This window comes from Pholcus phalangioides, unplaced genomic scaffold (genome assembly GCF_987345545.1).
Source record: "Pholcus phalangioides strain wild (caught in Gottingen) unplaced genomic scaffold, Ppha-v1.0 ptg000042l_1, whole genome shotgun sequence".
NCBI lineage: Eukaryota > Metazoa > Arthropoda > Arachnida > Araneae > Pholcidae > Pholcus > Pholcus phalangioides.
The window spans coordinates 11,942,894-11,968,157 of record NW_028301628.1 but is presented as its reverse complement, the minus strand read 5'-3'; the positions used below and the strand labels follow the sequence as shown (position 1 = coordinate 11,968,157).

Below are 25,264 nucleotides of genomic sequence, written 5' to 3'. Positions count from 1 at the left end.
CTTACTCTTTTATGGCGTGCCCCTACGATATAGACAATTTTTTTAAAATATCATTACCTTCTTTATAGCTAAGGTTAAATACAAAATTCAATCGTAAAATATATTTTGCACTAAATTATTAACAAAGTGCTAATTAATAAGTGTTGCGTCGATGTCAGCACAAATAAATTTAATTGCCCACTGTGAGCGAAATCCTCGTATTTTTGCGAACTATGCAAAATCATTCTTTAAAATTGAATATTAAGACGTTTCGATTGATTTGCGATCAATTAAATTTCCTAATGAGGCAGGGGCGCCGAAATGAAGGAAACATTAAGAGGGCCGAAGTTACCATTTGTCCCGTATATACGGGCTCAAGCCCTTATGCAGGAGAGTGGTGCGTTGCATTGTGTCTGCATTAATTATTGAGGGTGGGGAGCTCAGTCCTCTCGTAAAATTTATTGGGGTGCTCAAACAGTCCCGGTACCCAGGTTCCGGTGCCGATGCAGTGAGGATGTTGCTGCAGTTGCTTATGAAACTCTTCGTTTATGTTTTGACTTCTGCACGTTATTAATGCAGTACCAAAAAGAAAATGTTATATCAGTCCGTGTGTGTGTAAGATAATAATGGATTCAACTGATCAAAAGGGTTTTAATTTATTAATTATAAGGATTTTAACTGATTAATCAATTTAAGGGTTTAATCAATTAATCGATTAAGATATTTTAATTAATTAATCAAATAATTAGCAGCAATTAAAAGGTAATTGGTTGTTTCTCCATTATCATCTCATGAACGAGCGAACTATTCCAGACCAGGCCGTAGACTCATAGAAATTTGATTCATCGGGCCGCGGTTCCAAAAAGGTTAAGAACCTGTTCAAGACACCTAAACAAACAATGTTTTAATGTTTGTTTAGGTGTCGTTTATCACCTCTTAAAATTTATCCCATGAATTTAGAATCACATGATCCCATGAATTATAGAATTTTTTGCAACCGTGTTTCGGATGTTACATGAATTTTGCTTAAATTTGACATAAAAATCACTTTTTTGATAACATTTGGCCCTCCTGACATTTCGTTCCCGGCCATTTTGCCCAGGCAGGGATAAGCGAGTGAATGAGTGATCGTTTGAGTGACCAACTGAGTGAGTGACCCCGTATGAATGACCAAGTGAGTGGGTGAATTGAGTGGTTAAGTGAATGGGTGAGTTGGGTGAATTGAGTGGTTAAGTGAATGGGTGAGTTGGGTGAATTGAGTGGTTAAGTGAATGGGTGAGATGAATGAGCTGGTGAACGAGCGACCGAGTCTTTAATTTATGCATTTACTCAATCACTCATTAACTCACCCACTCACTTGGCCATTCAATCGCATACTCACTCAGTCATTCCATAAGCGAAGATAAGACTTGGAAGTCTGGGGGGACGGGGGACGGTCATTATTGCTGGGGGGGGGGGGGGGCTGATGACGATGATGTGTCAATCGATATGTACACATATACATTATATCAGTCGACTCCACCTTTGACCTTGGTGTGGGGTGATTATCTCCGCCCATGAGTCATTCATACGTCCACTCGCCAACTCACTGTCATTCATGCGGACACTCGCCCACTCACTTGGCCCTGTCCGGGCGAATTGTCGGAAGCTAAGTTTCCATAAACCAACGTATCTACGGGGACAGGCTTGGCATACACTAGATGGCGATGTGGTTACACAATTATTATCTGTTATTTTTCCCGCCTTTGAGGCAAATGTATTTTATATCGGCTTGAGGCAGTCGTACCTTTGTTCCTTTGCTCATGTCTAAATAAACGTTTTATTATAATTGAAACCTTGCGTTCTCCGTATATAACGGCGTAGTCGTCGTTCGTATACACAACGCCAGCAAGGCTTCCTGTGGGAGTACAAACACCTGTTATAGGAATTTTTAGGTTTTTAGGGACTTCGGGTATTTCTATGTACAAGGTGTTCTGTTAATGGACCGGCAAACGAAGAGAGTTGTTAGTAGCCATCAAGAGGAAAAAAAAGTTGCAATGGAACATGGTGTCGCAAACCACGCTGAGGGGTGTGAAAATCGTGGAAAACGTAAGCACTGCATACGTTTCCCGCGATTTTCAGGTTTCGACGTTACGCTGGAACGACAAAAAGTACAATAATAACCACAAAAACATTTACTTGATTAATTACTACAAGAGTTGTTGGAAGTGTCGGCCGCCGATATCATTGCACAGTCTACAACGCGGTAGAAACGATTCCCGGACGCGCTCGACGATACCAGGTATGCTTTTGATGTATGCCACAGTGACGACAATCCGCGCTATGAGATCCTCTGGTGTGTTCACAGGCGTCACATAAACGAGTGATTTAAGGTGACCCCCTCCCATAGGAAAAAGTCACACGGATTGAGATCCGGCGAACGTGGAGGCCAAGCAACGTTTGGTCCCGCGCATCCAATCCACCTCCTTGGGTATATAACATCGATTTGGGTTTTTCGCGATTTTCACCCTCTCAACGTGGTTTGCGACACCATGTTCCATTGCTATTTTTGTTCCTCTTGATGTCTACTAACAACCCTCTGAGTTTGTCGGTCCTTTGAAAGAACACCCTGTATAAATCAGAGCTTCCTACATTTTGAAGGGGGGGTACTTGTGTTTGGTGGTCTTTTTCTGGTGGTACACAAGCCTTCTACACATGTTTAGGGGTAAACAAACCTCTCTACCATACTTACAGGTATGCAAGCCTTTCACGTCTTTTCAAGGGGGCATGTTTGGTGTGCTTGTTTCGTGTTATACTGGTGCTGCCATCTGCTTCCATATTTTGAGATGGAAATGCCTGAATTTTCGTGTTATGTAAATATCATAATGAAGGTATGCCTGCTCTCTGTGGAAAGACTTTTGTAGTGGGAGACTCAATGGATATTACCAAACGCAGTAGAACGGTGTCTCCCCGGAGAAGTATCAGCATGTAAAAGATAACTTATTGGCATCAGTCTGGCTCAGTTGGTGAAATATGCTGTGCAATCATTTCTTATTCCAACTTCGAAAAAGATTTTCTTCCTGAAAGTTATTATGGCCCTCAGCCAGAGGGAAGTTTATAGCTGCGGTACTTAATGGACATCATTCATCAACCTGATGACATGATTTTTTTTGCGTCTATTTCTTTGAAAACAATGGCTGATTCTATGTCAGAAAGCACGTTAAATTCGTGAGACACGTGCACAGGAAAAGTGCGTTCCAGTCAACATCACTATGTAATAGGCGGGAAATACTTTCAGTTAGAAAAACAGGACAGCATTTTTTGTGAATCGAACGTAAACTCTGTAATGAAGCTAAACTCTGTAATATAAGCAAAAAAAGCATTTCAAGGAAATCTGATCTTTGGGGAGTTGGAACGGAGTGGCTTGAAACTGGTTGTTGTTGATGAGTTTAGAAATTTTTTTAAATTTCTACCACACACCCAAAATAAAAAATATTTCATCCTCACCGAACTTTTCTTATTATCTACCAAATAGCTGAAATGACCGGTGCCTGGATTTTTTCTATACTCTTCGAACATTAAAGAAGTGCCAAACTATTTCAAAGGGATAGGCATGTTTAAAACCGCATTGTTTGGGAACTATGAAAAAGAAAGCAAACATCTGAAATTCATTGTTGAAGCTGAGGAACAATTGTTGTCGGACAGTTTTCGACCATTTCGCCGACCATTTTCCAACAAAACTAACTTTCGAAGTAGACTGTTGTTCACGTTAGACCTGTTAGACAAACAAATCTCGATTATGGTCGAATGCTCATTTTTATATGAGAGCAGTGCTGTATTAACGGATGGGCCTCAAACGAAGAAGGGACCTCACAGAATGGGATCTGGTTGAAATTTTTGAGCATTTACCAGGTAGGGCCTCGCAAAAATCACTTGGCCCGGGGGGGGGGGCATGATGGTCTTGAGACGGCCCTGTATGAGAGGACATAAAAAGACAGACAGAAAATCAATATTTTATATGGGTATGCAACAGAGCGTTCTGCTTATTGTTGGCGATTTGAAAATGTTTTCGGAAGTTCTATAAATATGAAAAGAATCTCCCATATCACTTCATGTTTTAAAAATGAGTAAAAAAGTAATTATGTGCTGTAATTTCTTGAAGTGATTTCGCAATCAAAATCTCGCCCGAGAACTATGGCAAAAAAAAAAGTCGGATTATCTCGAGTTGGAAGGAGGTGGGGGATTGAGATGAGTAGGATTTAATATGGTCTGGTGTGCTGGATAATATTAACGGACATTGGATCCCTGATTTTGCATGAAGTTGATGCTGGAATGGACATAAGAAACTCCGTGTCAACACGTATCCACTTCGAAGGTTTTTTAACAACTGGCATTGCGAAGAAATTTATAGTCATTTTTGCCCCCCCCCCCTCTTCAGCAAAATTTTTTCATCAGCTCTGCTTCCTGCCTCCATACATATTAGTGGAATCAGAGATGTACGCCTGGGGGGGGGGGGATAGGGCGGGTCGTGCCTACGATAAAAATTTATTTTTCTATTGCAAAAAATATTTTTTTAAATTAAAATTTCGGAAGAAAATACCTTTATATGTTATTATAGCCAATTTCTGTTGATTTCAATGCTATTTGAAGAATCAAAATTTCTTTTTAAGAAGTTCAACCCACCCTCTATGGCAAACCCTTGGTCTGCGGACCAAATGTGGTGCTGGGGGTTAACTGATGTGGCTTGCTCCCCAAACATAATTTTGTTAAAATGAACTAAGCCGTACATTTACAGATCGCTTAAGTGACCCGTGGCACAATTCCAGATCCTTTAGGTGACCCGCGACACATTTCCTGATTACTCAAGTAGGGGATTTCGTCGGCTGTACCCAGTGCGGTTGCATCACTCAAGTTACCCGCGGCCCATTTCCAGGTTACTTGTGATCCGCGGCACAATTACGGATCACTTGATTGATGCGTGACAGTTCCAGAGCACTTTAGCTACCCGGACACATTTCCAAATCACTTGGATCCGCAAAACATTTAGAGATCACTAAAGTGGCCCTGTAGGAGACTTACCGTAGCGTATACGGAGAATGTAGTTCAAGTGACCGCAAACTAGCGAAAGGTTTTTCTCGTTTTTTTGACGCACCGAGTAAGTTAAGATGCGATTAAGAATATTTCATATTTTTATGAAGGGTGGTTGATGACGTAAGCATCGTCCAAACCCACCCCCCTAGTCATCAAATCGGAAACAACCCCCCCCCCCACCATCGATGCTGACGTAATACATGAATGACCCCCTTTCCTTGTAGCTCGTGTGCACTGAACGGGACCGTATATGGACGGCAGCGTACCCACTTTACAGACGATCTTAGAGGCCAATGATGTTTAATCGAATCGTAAGGTCCCGTACGCCGATCCATCGTTTAGGAATGCGATTGTTCAAAAGTTCTCGAACGTCCAAGCTCCATTGTGGTGGTGCCTCGTCCTGCTGGAAAATGAAGTCGTCCGAATCGCTTTCTAATTGTGGGAAAAGCCAATATTGACAATCACTGAAGTGGCGGCCGGAGGTAGAGCGTTAGCGCTACCTGTCGGTAACTGTGGGAAACTCGAGATTTCCCTCTTTCTACCTATACATTATTCGATCAAAATGGATCAAAAGCTGAATAGTTATGATTTTTTTAAATCGGATGATTCTTTTTGAAACACCCTGTATTTTACATAAATTATTATTTTTTTCATCACTTTCTATTCATATTCCAGTTTCTGACAAGTCGCCACTCTGTTTTCAATTTTTTAATTAACAGGTTTCTGAAATTTGGTTGAATAAATTTTCATTTAAGAAAATATTATTCTTCTGGCTTGTCCCAAGCTTATTTTTCAAATTTTAAAATTATTTTCTATCCTAAAAGCACATATTTTTCTTTTTCAATAATATATATTTTTAGGATCTCAGTATACTTTCATATTTCATCTTTTTCATCACTAGTTTATAGCCAAAAATGATAATTTCCCTGGTTTTTTTTATTATTTGGAAGACAAGTTCAAATCCTATAACACCAGTTACCAACCATCAAATTTTGCATTGAAAAGGTCAAGAGAGAGAGAAGAATATAGCCGTCACTTGAACTTCCCTTTAAATTAATTATAATTGCAAATTAATTCACTAGATTTATTCAGAAAAAAAAGGTGAGTTTTTATTAAATGCCCTTCTGGCTATTTTTTCTTACGTGAGGAAATATAATTTAAAATTATTTTCACTTTACCACATTTCACTTCAGACATCTATTATTTCTGAAAAGCACATTTTCGGAATGTTGCAAAACGTATAAAAAGGACTTTCTCCTGGCATTAGGTGACCAAAAGAAAGGTTTAATCATAAAAGGGGGAAAATTTTTCTTGGTTGCAAGCTGCAGTAATGTGTTTCATTCAAAGGCTTATGCCTCTTACACACTTTAACAAAAAATAAACACAATTAGAAATCTGTTGTCCCCATAAAATTGACAGAAAGGGAATGAGAAACACACAAATAAAAATGCAATAGAAAAAAGAATGGTTCAGAGTATCAGCGTTTGTTTAAAATGAAGGTGAGCAACCAAAATAGATGGAACATGTTACCATTGCCCAGCATAAATATAAAGTTAAGTGACAAATCCAACGTGCCATTTTGCCCATCTCTTAACATGGTTAATAGTGAAAAAATATTATTGAAGTTTAATTTTGAACAAATTTCGCACTGCTGGATGTATTTTATCACCTGGTAAAGTGTGCCTAAGAATTTTTTGTGATTAAAATTTTTTATTTTTTGTTCAATTTCATGAGAATGACCCATATAACAATTTGCTGAAATACCATAATAAGAATCAAATACCCATTAGTTTAATGAGTAGGATTCTAGAAAGTTGATGTATAAGGGAAGATTCAGATAGAGGATAGGTTTCCATCTGGTGTTCAGCAGTATCAAAAGCTGTAAAAATTTTCATTGATATTAGAATAAAAACATCTTTATTCAGGATGTTTTTATAATATTCATAGTTCCTTCCTGTGACGATCAAGGGTTCCATTCATGTGGAACCCTCTGCGATAGAGATTTTAGTTTATTATAAATGTTATCTTTTTCAAAATGTTTTTAGGCATTTCAAATACGAAGTGGAATGAAGATGACAAGAAAGATCTGCGAGAAGAAATATCTACTGCTATGTCAGCTGTAGAAAACAGCAACATACACTTTTTGCTCAACATTTACTTGACTGAAAATGAGGTGGTGTTATTCAAATATTTATTAAAGCTCAGTTGAAAGTCTTGATTTTTTAGCAGTTCATTCATTAAGTTCCTGAATTTTGAACATTTTAATAATGTAAAAATAATGAATAAAAATTAACAGCACATTTATAAAAAAAAAAATTGAAAAGCTTAAAATTTTTTCACTGCTCGGTTTCATGTGGTGTTTGTATTGGAAAAAATTTGTATATACACTGCTGGCCACCCAAATTGCAACACCAAGAAAGACAAGAGATATCGCAGCAATATTTATTTTGTAGATAACATGTTGACCAAGCATCAAATGATTAAATTTATAGACTTCTGTGAAGTGTGGTTCCTGCCAAAATCAGTAGCCGCCATTGTTGGAGATCACCGCTGCCACACGCCTCGGCATTGATTCAAAGAGACTTTGGATGTGTTCTTGGGGTACAGCAGACCAAGCAGCTTCCACGCGTTGCCAAAGTTGATCTGGTGTGGCAGCTGGGGATGTAATCTGGGTCAATCGTTGAGCAACCATGGACCACATGTTTTCTATCGGCGAAAGATCCGGAGAGCGAGCTGGCCAGGGAAGCAATTCAATCTGGCGATTGACGAAGAACCTTTGGACAATGCGTGCCACGTGTGGTCGCGCATTATCCTGTTGAAATATGGCTGTGGGCAAGCCCTGAAGGTAAGGAAGGACAACTGGCTCCAACACCTCGGAGATGTAGCGCTAGCTTTTTAAAGTACCGGCAATGCGTACTAGAGGAGTGCGAGAGTGATATCCAATACCGCCCCATACCATAATACCCGGTGCAGGACCAGTGTGGCGGTGCATAACGCGGCTGTTCAGCATCCTCTCTCCACGGTGTCTCCAGACTCGAATCCGACCATCGTGATGTTGCAGACAGAAGCGTGACTCGTCAGTAAAGACAATTTCATTCCACTGTGCCGTCCACATCCTTCTTTCATCGCACCATTGGCGGCGGAGACGTCTGTGGTTCTGCGTCAAGGGTAGACGAAGCAATGGACGTCTTGCGGACAGACCACTCTGCTGTAAACGGCGTCGAATGGTACGCGCAGACACTGGATGATGCGGTACAGACTGAATGTGCTGTGCTATGGTTCGTGATGTGGCTGGGCGATCCGTCACTGCCATACGCCCGTCATCACGTGAAGTGGTGCACTGAGGTGGATGCGATCGAACACGTCGGTCCGTCGTACACTCCTGCATCCAACGATCACATATCCGCATTACAGTTGTTTGGTTTCGTCCAACACGACTACCGATTTCCCTGAAAGATAATCCACAATCTCGGTAGGCCACTATCCTTCCTCTGTCGAACTCGGATACTTGATCAAAAGATGATCGTTTTTTTGAAAAAACCACAAGAAAAACACAATTGCCGTACTTCAAATCGTCCAAATCTCCAAGCCTTAAATAGCGCTTTGAAGTGGCGCCACAGGCGCGCGTGATGTGCGTCTGCGCTGAAATTCTCATCATTTGCATATCTCACCTCCGCTAATGCATGTTGTAAATTTCATATTATTTGCATGCTTCCTTCAGGGTGTTGCATTTACGGTGGCCAGCAGTGTAGAATCTGATATAGACCAGTGTTTTCCAAAGTGGGCAATATCGCCCACGGGGGTCATAGAAGCTAAGGGTATAACACAGGACCCTATGGGTTTGCTTGAGCTGGGGGAGGTGACGAAACAAAAAGTTTGGGAATCTATGAGACAGACCATTTAGTAATTATGCCCTAATTGCATGAAAGTTTGCGATAGTGTCAGATTGGAAATTAGAAGTTATTGATTTTATTTGAAGATTTAAAATTTTTTTACAATGTTAATACAAATTTAAAAAAAATGAGTGCAGTGAGCATTACTAACCCATTTATGCTAGCATTGAATTATTGAAACAGTTGCACAGAGAAGTTAATCAAATTTCAAATTTTTCTGATCAATGCTGCCGTGTGGTGTGAATTGCAGCATGCGCCGCCTTCTTAAACAGTTTAAACCAAAAATCTACCAACCCTGAATGTCACATCAAAAACCTCAAATATTGCATTTTAATATGGAAAATAAAATAATTAATTGTATGCAATATATATATATATCCAAAATAAGATTACACCTGTACTTAGTTAAATGATCAGTTTATTATTATGATATGGATTAATAGCTATTCCACTTTTCCACTTTAGAATTATCTTAATGTAATTATCATTATACTTATCTACGATACTGTGTTTCTAACAAATAAGTGTGTGAAAAATTGTTCATGCTATAAAAATACACAATATTGAAGTTCTATAATTACTCTTATCAGGAACTGTGCAGTAACATAATTTTGCTACAGTATAGAATCTTGTGTAGACTAAAATTAAGAAAATGAAAATTAAAATATTTTGTACTTAATAATTATAACAACTTAATGCAGCGAACTGTAAAACATTGCATTGTGCATAAAAAATGTGTATTGAATTTCAACATATCAAAAAATTATTTGAATACATCCATTGCACATTTTTTATGCTTTTTGACAGTTGTCAATTTTTTAACCTTCCATGTTCTATGAACACTTAGCGCCAAAGGGATCTACACAAGAACCTCCCCCCACTCCATAATATTCAGTATATAGCAATTTTAAACTACCAGGTTATGTTTTCTCATCCAAACTCACATGCCCCAACCCAGAAAGAAACTTTATCGTAATATTCAAAAATCATCATAAACTGGAGTCCCTGCAGTCTTTAAAGTGAACAAAATGATTTTCATGGTGTGAATTTTAAGGCATATTAGAACTCACAAAAAATTTTATATTTTGATTATAGATGGGACAAATATTCTGCCCTTTTGCTGAATATTTGGTTCGATCATTGATCATTTTTGTCGAACCACTGTCATTTTCTGCACACGAGGGCTAAATATTTGGCTCGGTCCAATAATGCTTAGATATTTGGGCAAATATCTGTAAATCCAAGTGCAACAAAATTAAAAAAAAAAAACAATTGGAATTTTTCGTATAAATTACAAATTTGCTGATTATATTTTATTGTGTGGTGTGTATCCCTTTCTGTAAGAGAGGCTATGTCAGGGTGAATTTCTAGGATAAAGAAAACATTAAACTAAGAATAGAATCCTACAGCAATAATGTGGAAGTGAGCATGAATTACACAAGTTCACTAACTGAAGGATATACCTGGACAAGAAATGTACTGAGCCACTGAAAGGGGTAAAGAACATCAAGAGTGGGAAAATAAGTTGTGAAGTTCATGATGCATTAATAGTTGAGAGTAAATAATGGTTTACATTTTCTTTATTAGATGTGAAATTGTGATGGGTTGAAAAAATTGATTCTTTAAGTAATATTAGAATACAATACAGTAGAACTTGATTAATTCAAATTTTGTATAATAAAAACTTTTACGAACTCCCCTTGAGTTTTCTGTATATAAGTTAATGTTAAAATTTCTTGCTTAATTTGAATGTTTTGGATAATTCGAAGTTGGAGAGAAAAATTATGATTTTTGTATCAGCAAATTTAGTTTGGAAAAATTGTAAGAGTTACGCAGACTGTTTTATTTGACCAAGTTAAACAAATTTTCAAAGAAGTTTTGAATATCCTGTTTCTCTCTATTCTTTCTATGATAACTTGAAAAGCATATTTTGATATTGTTCAGCTGGAGTGCATCAAGAATGTATACAACTTGATATCAATTATGTTGTTCAACCTATGGATCAAGGTATACCATTCAAAATCGGAATCTTTTTAAAGTACAAATTGTAATACGTTAATTAAAGTATGTTTCATTGGTAGCATAAGAATGACAAGCAAAATGTGGAAAACAGTTTTATAATCAAATTTTGATGATCGATTCCGATGATCATGAATTGTTTCTGTAAGGCTTTAAGCACGGTCAAGAAATTCTGCAGTGATGTTGATTCTAGAACAGTAGCTAATATCAATTATGATAATTATATTAAAATTTGGGAAACAGTTATCAATTATTAAAATTTTATCAATTATCCCCTCCCATGTAAATGTTGATGATTAAGTTGTAATTTCTAGCCTTTTTACAGGTCCAGAATAGATTAATTGGATAAATCGAACGTCTTTCCAGTGACATTGGATTTTGAATTAATGAAGTTTGACTGTATATATCATTGTTAAATTCGATTATCAGTATCATGACCATAAAAATCTTTCAATTACCACTGTTTTTAATATTTATTTAAATAAACTGCATAATTGAAATGCAATATTTAAAATTACCAATAATTTAATTTTCAATTAAAAACAATTTTATTTATAATTTTGAATTTTAAGACAATATTCTGACACAGAATATTTGGTACTCGGTCCAAACATCAACTGAATATTCCGTATTCAGCCAAATCATTATTCGTCCCATCCTACTTTTGATGTGATGCTATTATTTCAGTATAATATGATGTCACTTGACGCTCAGAGAAGACAAACATTTTCCTATAGGTAGATGACATAATTGAAATGGCAAAAAGCCCCCATCAGAGAAAAACCACACATTTCATAAACACAAAATTGATTTTTAAAAAATCGCCACAGCACATGAAATGAAATACATAGGTAATGAAATTTCCACAAGTACTAAAGTAAAACGTTTATTATACTTCCACTTTTCTCGTGAGTGATTAAAACTGTAAAACGAAGGGGGGAAAAATAAATATAAAGTTATTGCGGAACACAATAATTCTCATAATTTCCAAAACAATTTTTTTTTCCAAATTCTTTGTGATCGTTACATATAAATGTGAGAATTGAGGGGAGGATGAGAAAATCCAACTAGTATGTGGAATGACCTAATTAAAAAACGAAAAATATCCTAGCTCTCTTCCCTATATAACACATAACAGGCACCGATGTGTGTGTAAAACTAGTACACAAAACAAGAAAAAAAAAAAAAATAGTCATCAACAAAGTCCATAAACATATACAAGTATATATATACTATCTGCAGCCAATATAATTGTTTCTGTACATTACTATATAACTTGCAGTAACAATTCACCGAGGGTGTGTTTTACGACTATATTACACCTTGTGGAGGAAGAGAAATTTTAATGACTGCATCCAATGAAAAAATTAAACGAAGGCTGCTAGAAGAAATACATGTCTCTGACAATGCTGTTTCTAGTACCTAAAGCAGGATCTAGGATCACCTGAAGGCTCCCCAAGAGGTTAAAGGACTGATTACAAAAAAAAAATAATTCCTGTAGTATAGTATAAAGTTATGAAAGAGAAGGAAGACTTCATTGTTTTTTAGAAAACAAAATAAGTTTAGCTACTCCTTAGACCAGGAGTTCTTCAGTCCCAAGAAAAACACCCACACATGTATGGGACTTCAGAGAAAGTTACAGGATTGTCTATGAAAAATAAGAACTCACAAAACACCACCAACACTCAAATGTTTTGCTTATGGCCGCAGAGTTATTTAGACCCATTGATGGTAACTTATGAGGGATAATGCCTTTTAATGTTTGGGTACCATTAACTTGCAGAACCGGGCATTGGACAACTAAATTATTATGTATTGCATGAGTTACCTATAGGAAACCCAAAGTATTAGCATGGTATTCTAGATATGCTAAATGGTTTTCTATCTAATTGGCTAAGTCCACAGTCAACACAAATTTCTGGAGGATACAATTTGTTATTTGTAAGGGTTTCTCTCAGAGAAATGTACAAGGAGAAACCTCACACTACTCAATAACTAAAGTTAATATAATACCATCAACAGCATCATGATGAAAGACCAGTCATGCATCTAATTATATTGCTCATTTCTATAGTGCTATTGCTGAATGTTTTCTGTGCACAATTCTGAAATACTGTGACACAAGCAGAGGGTAACGGTTAAAACTGTCAATGTAGTCCTTCAAGCCAGATTAGAGGCGAGATTTCAGTGCAGTAACTATAACAATATATACACAACATAAGACGACTTCCTGTCTTGGATATAGTCACCAGCGACAATACACTTCAAGTTGGGGTCAAAACACTGGTTACCTCTTCATCCAGCATATGAAAAACCTGTCACGCTAGCGCAAGAATGGGGATAATAAAGAATGACCATTCCTTGTCTACTTCATGCAACAGAGATATGGGAATGAATGGGAAGATATTAACATCCTGCCATCCATATCCTCCCTGATAGCTATCCGTGACAGGCAGAGGCAATCTCAGCAGCGTAATGGGTTTCCTGGCCAAGAAGATGCTTTTGAGAACCTTTCACACAAATGACGTACCAGTTAATCCGAATATAGAATCGAGCGTATTATATTTCATTCATGTCCACGGGGGACAGGAAATCACCTGCTTTTATGAGAGAACTTTTCTGTTATTATAGAGACTACAGTCACTTTCCAACAATATGCTTCACATCTGCACTCATTCAGGGTGTAATGCCTGTGTGAACAGTGCAAACAATTGGTTCATCACCTTCTGTTAGCTTTCTCTGAGGTCCCATGCACATGTGTGAGGGATGTTTTTTAAAAATATAGACGTAGACAGTTCAGCAGCATTGTCTAAAATGTTTCTTCTAGCAGCCCTCGGCTCAATTTTTAGTGGATGACCCTCATATACACTGAACAATGGAGTAGATAAAATCAAAATGGCACTTACATTACGACAAATAAATAAATTTAAAAAAAGAGAGATTACATTTAATGGATGAAGTTAATTTAAATATAAAAAAAAAAATTTACTGCAATAGATTTTTTTCTTAGACAATAAAAAAAAAAAAACTTTCTTTTCAATGGGAAAAAAAAAATCCATGCATTTCTAAATGCATAAAAAATGTGATCGAAGTACTCCATGCCGTATTTTATTATTTTTAAGTACACATCAATATAGAAAAAACCACACTATATAAACCACATGTTTGTATATGAATAGATTAGGCATTAACGAACGCTCTCTGAAATATTGCATATATTGTCAATTTATTTTTTCAAATCGGCGAGGGGAGGGGGAAAAGAATCTGGAATACCATTCATTCACGGGCAAACTGCACTCTCTGAAAATGACTAGCTTCAAGAGACCTGTGAAATAATAAAACATCTTATGTAATAATTTTGTACAAGATAATGCTCACAAAAAGATGATGATAATCTCTCATTTCAGTTAATTCACAACTTTCTTAAAATAACATATTTGCTAACTTTAGAGAATGCAAATTTTGAGATTATCACGTGGATCAGAATTCTGTACAAAAACTTTAGGCAGACAAATGCAAAACAAATTAAGGATTTTTTTATTAATGAGAGTAAAAACCAGAGTTTTTTTCAATTTAGAAAAAAGTGTCCTGTATTGTTAACCCAAGCTAATTATCACCAAATAGTAGTGAATTATTTGTCAACTGAAGTAAAAATCACAGAAACAAAAAACATTACCATAGCACCAAAATATGGGACAGACAGAACAAGTTCTATGGTCACACATAGTATGCAGGTCATCCACCGATTCGACTGTGGAGAGGTTGAACTGGCTGTTAGGCTAATTTTGTCTTTGCCTTGCCAAAATGAAACATTTCTTCATTTGGCATAACTGTAATAATCTGCTTTAGGCATGTGACCTTATTTTGGGGGAAAGGTAAAACAAAGGCAACACACTTCATCCAGGTTAGCTCTTTGGAAACAATTTTTGTCCTCCAAAGGTAGGGAACTTTTTCCACAATCACTGTAAAAATTTAAGTAGTACATTTTTGGGAGCCTCCCAGAAAATCAGAGAGACTTGGCAGCCATGAAATAAGTATGCACTTCCATACCAGAAAAAACAGTTTACATTCACTGTTTATTAGATTGGGGGAGGGGGGGGGGGGAATTTTAACTTGAACAAACTTTTTTAAAGTTGATATCGCAGTAAGGATATTACTTTATTGCAAAACAATCATATAATGCAAGTGTGGCTTAATTGGGTGAGAACCTACAGTTTATCACCAATTTTTCTAAACAACTTTAATTTCATGTCTCTTGCCAACAATTTGTTGGTGTTGGCAACATTTCCATTTCACAAGTGGAAGCAATATCTCTGTACCTAAACCCCTAACGTTCACAACATGGACATGCACATTCCAAAGTACAACGGAACTTCTAATGAATTGGCACGTGTACCAATACCGAAGTTCCCCAGAGGAATAAGGAAGAGGTGCATGTTTGCTTTAGTAGTAGCAGTATCTCTGTGCAAGGAAAAATTCTGACAAGGACTGAAAAGTGTTGTGAACTCTTGACGCCTTCTGTCATAGCAGAACACTGGTGCCTAAAGTTTATAGTCAGCAGGCCATATTTAACACATTTATCACAGTAATGGCGAGCCTGTGGTTTACCCTGTACGCTAAAGTTAAAACAAAATCCAAATTAATTTAAAACTACTTTATTTTACTTTAAAACAAATAATAATCAAATATATGTGCTCTATAATGATTTAAAGTTTGCTTGTGCATAAAAGCTACTACAATTGCTGCTACAATCTGGCACAAAGTTAAACTATGGTATTTTTCAAAGCAAGACACTACACAAATAATGCAGGCTTTGTGATGTGCATGTTTTGCACATCAGGAACTGGTGTTGGCCTTTAATTTGCAACATATCCAAAGACTTATAATGCATCTAATTTCTAGATAATTTCTAAGAACTGGTGTACCCTTACGTTCGCTAGAATTTAGTAGCAAACATGTAATTTCCTTTCAAAACCCGATCTGAGGTTGCTTTCCACCGACTCTGGTATACAAAACATAGGAGTTAAGAACTGCCATATCCAAATGTTGAAGCACAACTTTTTTGTATCATTTTAGTGATCTCTGCAATGGTGAGTAATAGGAAAGCAGCTGATCAAATATATGCAAAAATTTTGCCAAAGTCCTCAAAAATTGTGCAGTTAGTGCCCTTGTAGAAATTTTGTAAACATAATAGACTGGGATGGGCTGAAAAGTTAATAAATAAGTTGCTGGACATATTGCAATAACATGAAATAACCTAACATAGAAAACGTGTTATCTTGTCGCTAGTGCTCTGCAAATGTTCTTGGAAGACAAGATATTTTGTCTGAAGCAATGAATGTGTTAATGTTTAGCAAAAGATTAATTTTGTGGGCCATATATGAGCTGAATTATTTTATTATATGCTAAATATCAATAAAAAAAAATTAATCAAATTAATTTTAACATGTTTAATATTGGTGCCGAGATATGTTTTGCCTGATTATCACTGCATGAAAACCAATATGCAAAACCAATAAATGCAAACCAATTAATGCATGCACATTACACAAAATAATGTATTTTAAATAACGATTGTGTGTGAATTAAAAAAAAAAAACTTTCTTTGTTGGTCAAGTAAAATTCTTGAATGAATCAAATTGGCTGTGGGCCATAGTTTGTGCAACCATGTAGTAGATGAATGCTTCGTAGAAATACTATAACACCTCACAAAAATTCTTCTGATTAACTTCTAACGAATAGGCGCATGTCTGAATGTGCAATGTATGTGTTGTGTGTCTAACGTAAAGTTTGTTGTGACGATCTCTGATCGTACATTTCCCGAGGCTGAGGTAATCTTTCTCATGGCATCATATGTATTTCTTGACTACGCTGCTGCACGTGTGTGTCAAGGAATTCTTCCTAGTATGCAAATTAGTCTAATTGTCATTTGGAGTCATGCAACTCATATATGAAGACTCAGTTTGTTCTCGCTTTGCTGCTTTTGGACTACGAAAGTAAGAACTGCTGGTTACGAATGTAAGAACCGATGGTGTGCTTGGAGTTCTACTTCTCTGTAAGCTGCCAGCCAAGTCATTGCTGAGGTACCTGAAAACAAATGGATCAAACTTTTGTTTTCTGAGGACTGTCTCCACCAGAAGTTGCCTGTGCCAATTTATTGTTAGATGGGTAACTGTCATAAAAAACTGCATGTGGACTTGCCTCAGCTCCTTCAATTTTCCCAACTCTTGAAAAAGGTGATAAACTTTTCTGTTCAGAATTCTTTGATTGTTAGAAAACCTAACAAACTGTTTTGTTCATTGTCAATGTGTCTTTACCTGATCACTTGCAGTGACAAATGCAATTAGAACGTTGCATGTATCTGATGACTGCTTGTAATACATTTAAGAAGTGCTGCACATCTGTCATCAGAGTTCAGAAGCAGATGACTCTGAAAGCTATTTTATATTATAAGTAAATTTTAAATGTTGCTCTCCATTGACTTTTTTCCAATGAAAAATCGGCTAGAATTCAATTCTTGAAAATAGAAGGAAGAAAAATCCTACAACACTTTACAGAGAGTTTAATGATCTGTACTACAGCATTTGAAGTGTGGATTCGTGAAATGAATGTGCAGAAAAAAGGTTTGAAGTCACTAGCTGGTGCAAAAGAATGATTACTCATACGAAAAAATGTTCTCATGTTTAATGGGAACAATGAGAAAAAACTGATATCACTAAATATATTGATGGATAGGCAACCAAGACCTAAATAAGAATTATATGGAATTTACCAGCCCTCAAAACTAGGATTTTGTGTTGTGGGCCTGAATAAAGAAATGTCCCAAAGTTTTTCATAAACTTCTTGTAACTTTGGCTGCATGTAGGCCCTTCAAAAGACCTCCTTATTTTCTCTCATTTTCTAAAACCCAAGAAAGGATGATGAATTAATTCACCTTCACAAAGCTCCAAAAGGATCACGTCCTGCTGCTGGCCAGCCAGCTGCAGCTGATGGACCTTGCTGGTTGTTGACCGCTCCTTCTGTAAGCGATCGCTGAGGAGAAGGCTGGACCATCATTCCCATGTGGGCCTGAGGTTGGACAACTGCTACATTCTGAACTGGTTGACACATGACTCCATAGCCAGCAGGAGGTGCAACCCACATGCCCTGTACCTGCAAACACAAATTCCGTAGGATTAAGAGAAAATTGAGTATGAATCTCCAAAATTTGTTGTAAGAAAAATGAAACTCTTTTTAGACCTGCACACACAAACGTGGACTTTTTCTCGCTGTACATATATATATATATATATATATTCTTTTTTAACCCCAGGGAGTTGAGCCCTCTCAATCCCCGAAGTCGGAGCTGAATTCCTGAGGTAAAAAAAAAAGGAATACGCCCATCAGCAGTGAGAAAAAGCAACCTCTACATTTGTGCTATCTGGGTCTGAAAGTATTAATAGAGAATAGTCTACATTATTGGGAAGTTGCAAAACCAAATAACTGCAGATTTTAAAACAGATTTTTATTTTCTTTACTAACAAACTTGACAAATTTATGTCTTTTCCACACACAATTAATGTATCTTCCACTTTGGTAGTTACATTATTAATTTGTAATAATATCATTTATATAATAATATCAATACTAATATCATTTTTATTAAATATTAGTGAGAGAAATATTTTTCAGCATGCTATTAATGCATCTTATAGAGAAAGGAAGGTTGTGTTGTGTCTCTGGTATATAGGTAGTGCACTTGCTTGGTATGTAAGAGGACCTGAGTTTGATTCCTGGGCCACACCTAACAAAAATCTTTCTTTTCTAAGTATTATGGGCTGAGAAAATAACATCTCTCTATACCACCGTTATTTCATGCAAACAAGAGGGATAATCTTCTCGGAACTTTAAACTTTATTATTTAGCATAGCCCTCGTCTATTGTGCTTCTCACGACAATTTACCACTATTTGCAGCTGATATTAAACCAAACTTTAAATTTACCTCACTCACCTTTGTACAATGCGAGCAGATTCAACACAATACAAAGAGAAAATGTCTAAATAACAAGGAAATACCAATTCCATAAAATGAGAGATTTTATAATTGCAGCTAAAAGTGATTAAGCCATGAATCTATAGTTCTTAAGCTTCTACAATACTGAAATGGCAAAAGCACAAGTTTATATAACAAACGGCTGTGCTATCATTTAAACTATTTATTGAGTAGTGGTGAAAATAAAATGGATTATTTGCACGAGAAAAATTCTGCAACACTTTTCTCTGCTCTTTCATTTTCGAAATTCATAAATCATATGTTCATGATACATCAGTTATTTAATATCAACACAAATAATCTGCTTTGATAATCACAGACAGAACTATTACCATATATGGCTGTTGTGGAACAACACCAGGAACAGCAGGCTGATAGCCATACATAGGTGCACCTACCACTCCAACTGCTGGAAAAGGTGCAGAGCCCATCTATACAAAGGAGAAAAAAAAAATTGAAGGGCCACTTTTGTAAATGAAGGTTAATATTTAAATTTTGTCATGTACTGACAAGGAGGATCCAACAGCTTAGTGTAAGATTATACAGTAAAACTTCAGATTACCAGTAACTCCATCTACAAGTGTTGTGCAAGATGAGAAAAAAAAAGTTTTAGAAGTTTTTAAAACAGATTAACTTAATAAACAAGATATTTCTAGCAATATGAGGAGCACATATAACAAAGATTCCTATATGAGCATTATAAATTTGTGTATTCACCATGTCTGTCGAGCGCCACATGATCTCAACTAACAAGCAGCCATTGCTCACATTGCTGGCAAGGACAGATTGACAAGTTAAGGGACCAGGCTCAAGCATTTTTTGGGCACTTTTTTTTAAAACTATAATTTTACTGAAAGACCAAATTGAAAAATATATCGTACATGTATATTACAAGTATTAACGAAAACGTTCAATAGTTTAAAGGCCTTCATTTGATTTGGGCCAAAGTTGGGTTTTTGACATGACAAGCATCAAAAACTGGTTTAAACTTGTCAAAAACCTAAATGAATGCTTTTGGATATTTTTAACACAATAGGTTGATAACACAATGAAGAACGTACTTTTTTGTATATTGCGTTTTATTTTTAAACACCAACTTATTACAATAATTAAAACTGAATATTAATTATAATTTGCAATTTTAATTTTTTGACAGAGAGTGCAGAACATTATATATATATATATATATATAATTTTATTGTTCATTTTATCCAAACTGCTAATGTTATCTAAACTACTGATTACATATGTTTGATTTTCTAAGCGAAATAGAGCTGTTTATTCAAAATACGCGTGTGATAGGAGATCACAGGATTAGGTACTTGACATCAAAAACTTGGTATTTAAAAAAGTAAAAAACATGTCAATATTGTCACTCTTGCTTTTACACTTAGAATAAGTTATAGCAGCTTTTCTTAAGCATTATATGCAATCAGCACTGCTATATTAAAGGACATTTTCGTTGAATTTAGTATTTTTATTGCTAGATATATTCTAATGTTATGCACAATAAGTGTATCGTTTTAAGTATCAGTGATTATCTAGAAAATTTAATACAGAAATCAACATTACATATACGGTGTAAAAACTTTTTAAACATCTGTTATGAAAAGAGCACAGCAGATAGTTTATATCAATACACGTATACTGTAAAAGTAGTTGAAATTTTGGAAGGACGAGAATCATGTTGAATTGAAGAATATCAAATAGTTCCATAGTTTTTCCTTCAGCTTTTGTATTATGCACTATTGAAATTGCATATGTTACCTGAAAAAATACACATATATTGTCTAAAATAACTCTGTAGCAGGGTTGGTAAAAAAACCAAAAAATCGGGTTTTTTTGGTTTAAATCGGTTTTTTTGTTTTAAATAGTATTAACATTAAAAACAATGAAATTTCTGAAAAATCATTCAAACTTCTAATAATTAACTAAAATAAAATGTTTATTAATTTAATTAACACTATTCCAATGCTAATTAATCAATAAATATTTATTACATTTTAACAAAAACCAACTTTTGCAATTTAATTATTTTTGCTTAACTCAATGGATTACTGTGTGTTTGAAAATTCTTTTAATGTTATTATTAATCATATAATATATAAAGGTTTTTCTCCATTTACTTTCAGTATACTTAATTAGGAAGCTATTTTGCAAAAGTAATAAAAATTGGGTAAATATAATGTATGCATAATTAATGAAGCATAAATAATGCAGATTAATTAGCAATGATTTACGATATACAGGGCGATTATAACTAAGGTTCTGATTTCAAAATACTGTAAAAAAAAGAACGATTGTCAGAATGACTTGAAAATCGACATGAATATTCCTGAAAAAATTCAATTTTATTTGATAAAGGGGAAAAAATACTTAAAAATGTAAAATTAATGACATCATCCAACATGTGGGAAATTTGCTCGCAGAATGGAAACGATAGCCAGTCATGGCAGAATGATACCTTAATTATAGCATTTCACGATTTCATAATTCACGGAAACATCACAAAAAACGAAGTAATTGAACAAATAACTATAACTTAAGAAATGTTAAATATGTTGTCCACCGCGTGTTCTGGCTATGAGGTTGAAAGCACAAAAATTCTTGTTCAACAACAGAATCGGAGTATGCCCCATAGTCATAATGTGGATGTGCTTGCAATTCAGCTTTATTAAACCAAACGCCCGCCCTGTTAATATTCCTGAGGAACTTCTAACATATAGGGAATGTGCTGGAGATTGCAATTCACCAAAGTTTGCAATCTGACCATGTTTATAACATTTTGAGGTACCCCCCACAGCCAGAAGTTGCAAGGGTTAAGGTGCATCCTGTCAAAATGGGTCTTCAGTAGCTGCTTTGCTGGTATTGCAATGTGCATCTTGATAGAAGTTCTATCCACACACTGATGCTGTGGAAGTGCCAAAATGATGTGGTTGCACAAAATAGATTATACTGCTGGCCAAGTACAGCATCATCTACTTGCACATTTTGCACTTTTTTCTTTTGTGAAAGAAACTTCCATTGCTTCAGGAGTATCCATGCAAATTTTCAAGTCATTCTGATCAGTACTTATTGTATAGTTTTGGAATCAAAACTTTAATTATAATCACCCTGTATGTAGCTGATTATTTTTCATAAATCTGTTACTACTATACAGTAGAACCTTGATTAACTGGGCTTAACAGTGTGTGTGTGAAAGTATAAAAAAAACTATTGAATATTAAGACTGGGAGATATACAGTAGGAGATGTGCTACTTCTTATGGGAAAGAAAAAGAAAATGTATGTGAGGTAATGTAACTACTAGTACACTAGTATTTGTCCTTTAAGAACAGTTGGTGTCTTTATTGGATTATAGGACCACCTGCCCCTAGCATGATGGTGTCACTACTGTAGTTGCTTCTTTGTGAAGGGAAAAAGAAACCTTGTGAGATAATACACCAGTACATTTAGATGTGTGATACAATCCTTATTAATGAATTTGCAAAAGATAGAGCATCAGAATGTAGCCAAAGGTTAGAAAATGTTGTAAGAATGAGAAATTTTGGCTTTTATATATATAACTTTAAATAACTAAGATACTTCATATGAAAAATATATGTATATTCTGGCCACTTTTATGAGACTTTTTGAAAAAAACCACTCATAAAATCTTATGTCATTTAAGATATACTATCAGAATGTACCCCAAGGATATAAAATGTGGTAAAAATGAAACATTTTGGCTAATAATGAACCAATATGATATTTTTCAAGGAAAAAAAAAAGATATTTAGGCAACTTTTATTTGATTTTTTGAAAAAAACCACTTGGTTAAAACCGTGGTTTAAACCTAACAACCCTGCTCTGTAGAGAGCAGAAAATTATTTTACAATCATATTAAGTATTTATTCTTTGTATAATATAGTGACTTTAAACATTACATGCAATCAATGTGTATTTTCAACTGGGAATTTTTGTATTGAAAAGCAATATTTGAGGTTTTAAAACCATCAAAAACCTGCCAACCCTGATTTGGACCCATTTGTTAAGACATGACTGACATGGTAGCATTCACAGCACAACCTCATGAAATACTGTCTCACCCTCTTGTTGGCAATTCAAAATGAAACCCCTTACTCTTCTATACTATTCCGCCCCAAGAAATATTTAGCACTGTTCTGCGACGGGCCCTCAGCGAACTGGAAATGTTCTGCAGTAAAAATCCACATTCATGTAGTAGTATTTTTTGCACTTTTTCTTAAAATTCTTCTAAATTGTTCTGCAGTAGCAGTAATTGTTCTGCGACGTATGTTGCAGATTTTGGCACATTCTGCTTTGGGGCCATTCCGGAAATACTCAAACCTTCGATATAAAATACGTAAAAATACAATAATGTAAACAAAGTGAACTTGCAGTTTTCCTTAGATTGTGGCTGACTTGAGAGAGACTGTCATGGATTGAATCATTTAAGTTTCTATTATGTCTTATGAGGAAGTTTTATTTGATATACAAATGTTTTGAATTACTAGCACATTTACGGAAGTTATGATTGTACACCAAAGTTACCCTGTACTGCTTTATTTCCTATGAGATAATATACATTCAACAGACAGGGATTCCAGCAAAATCTGCTTGATCCCCGCCTTTCCCAGATTAAAACTGCTGAAGAACGAAATATAACTGAAAATTTAAAGCTTCTTCAAATGTTTTTTTGAGTTTCAGTTGTTTAGCCATCTCATAAAATTTTTCCTTGACTTTTTATCAAATACTAGCATTTCCCTGACTTTTGCAAAATATTTTACATCTTCTCTGACTTTCCAAGTTGCTAGTAACCCTGAAATAATTTTAAATTTACATCAGTTTAAGTTTCTGAATTCACAGTAATTAAAAAAAAAAGCATTACCACAGGTTGCACGGGTTGAGGTGCCGCATAGTTAGACATGCATACAGATGTTGGACTCCAGTTTGAACCACCAGTTTTTACTTGCGGTTTGGGTGAGCCCCATTGATGACCAGCTGGCCTGATAGGAACGAAAAATTAAGAATGACCATTGCTTTAAAAAAATCATAATATACAGACAAAATAAGTTGAAATTGATCTTCAAAAAAAAAATCCAATAATGAGGAAATGAAACATACTTAGCAGTTTTCTTTCCTCCATTTATATCCAAGTTTTGGACTAGACTTTGTAAACTTGAGTCCAAGTCTCCAGATATTAACTTGGCAGTTGATGTTGGTGATGATTTGTTTTCAGATACAGGAGACGATGGAGGAGGACTGACAGTGGACTGGGGTTGAAGAACTTGACCAAATGCATTCACTGAAAATGGTGCAGAGGATGTGAAAGCAGCATGGCAAATAATTTATAACTGGAATTTCGGTAACTACATTTATGAATAGATAAATATATGATTTATGGGGGAAAAAATTCTTTATCAATAACATTCATATACACATAATAGTTAGAGATGCATCCAAGAATTTTCAATCAGATTTTTTGCATAGAGATTCCTAAGCCAGGTTTTTTTTGTGGGTGTGCCTGAAATTTTAGGTTTGTCACAATGATTTTCTTGTACATTCATAGCGTAAAAACAAAAAAAAGTGGAACCTTTCAGGTGTGTGGTAGCCTAGGTTGATGAGATACTCGCCTGAAGTATAATCCACCAACCAAGAGATGAGACTTAGATACAGCACGTCATGTCATGTTGGATGATTGTTTTTTTTTAGAGGGATGTGAAAGCAGGAGTCCGTGAAAAAAAAAAAAAGCTGTCACCACCAAAAATATTTTCTCAATGAGTAATCATTTTACTTAAAAGAATTGGACAAAACTGTGATGCAACCTGACATGACATAGCCACGTCTCATCTCCTGGTTGGAGAACTATACCAAAGGATGCTTAGAGGTGTCCCGAGTTTGATACCTGATTTGTATTTGCTAGAAACTTTCCTGAAGAGGACGTACAACAGAAATGGCAACTTGACTAAACCAAAAAATTGCTACCGCAGAAGAGTCTCACATCGAGAGGTCAACGGCTAACCTCTCAGTGAAGAATGAATCATGACAATGGGTGTCATAGATAGAATGAGTGCAAATGCTAAAAATACAGTTACAGTAAAAGAGAGAATTTAAATTATCAAATTTGAATGTGCTTGAAAAAACAAAAACTGATGTTTCTGGCACAGGTGTACGCAGGATTTTCTCAAGAAAAAGGTTAAGTTTTTCCCCCTGCAAAATCAGGGTATGAAAAAATCATGATTAAAAAAAAAAATTTTTTTTTTTGTATTTA

The 25,264-nt window shown here is 35.6% G+C and overlaps 1 protein-coding gene across 1 annotated transcript in view; it reads right to left on the bottom strand.

Annotated features, from left to right (window-relative positions):
* Positions 1 to 11,816: 11,816 nt before the first annotated feature.
* Positions 11,817 to 25,264, bottom strand: part of LOC149064479 (phosphatidylinositol-binding clathrin assembly protein-like) — a 41,363-nt gene continuing 27,915 nt past the window's right edge. Inside the window, exons 14-18 of the mRNA XM_089254564.1 lie at positions 24,118 to 24,298; positions 23,882 to 23,999; positions 19,327 to 19,425; positions 17,896 to 18,113; positions 11,817 to 14,286 (exon numbers count right to left, since the gene is read on the bottom strand). Coding sequence (XP_089110690.1) covers positions 17,898 to 18,113; positions 19,327 to 19,425; positions 23,882 to 23,999; positions 24,118 to 24,298 — 614 coding nt within the window. The 3' untranslated portion in view covers positions 11,817 to 14,286; positions 17,896 to 17,897. The remainder of the gene's footprint in view (positions 14,287 to 17,895; positions 18,114 to 19,326; positions 19,426 to 23,881; positions 24,000 to 24,117; positions 24,299 to 25,264) is intronic.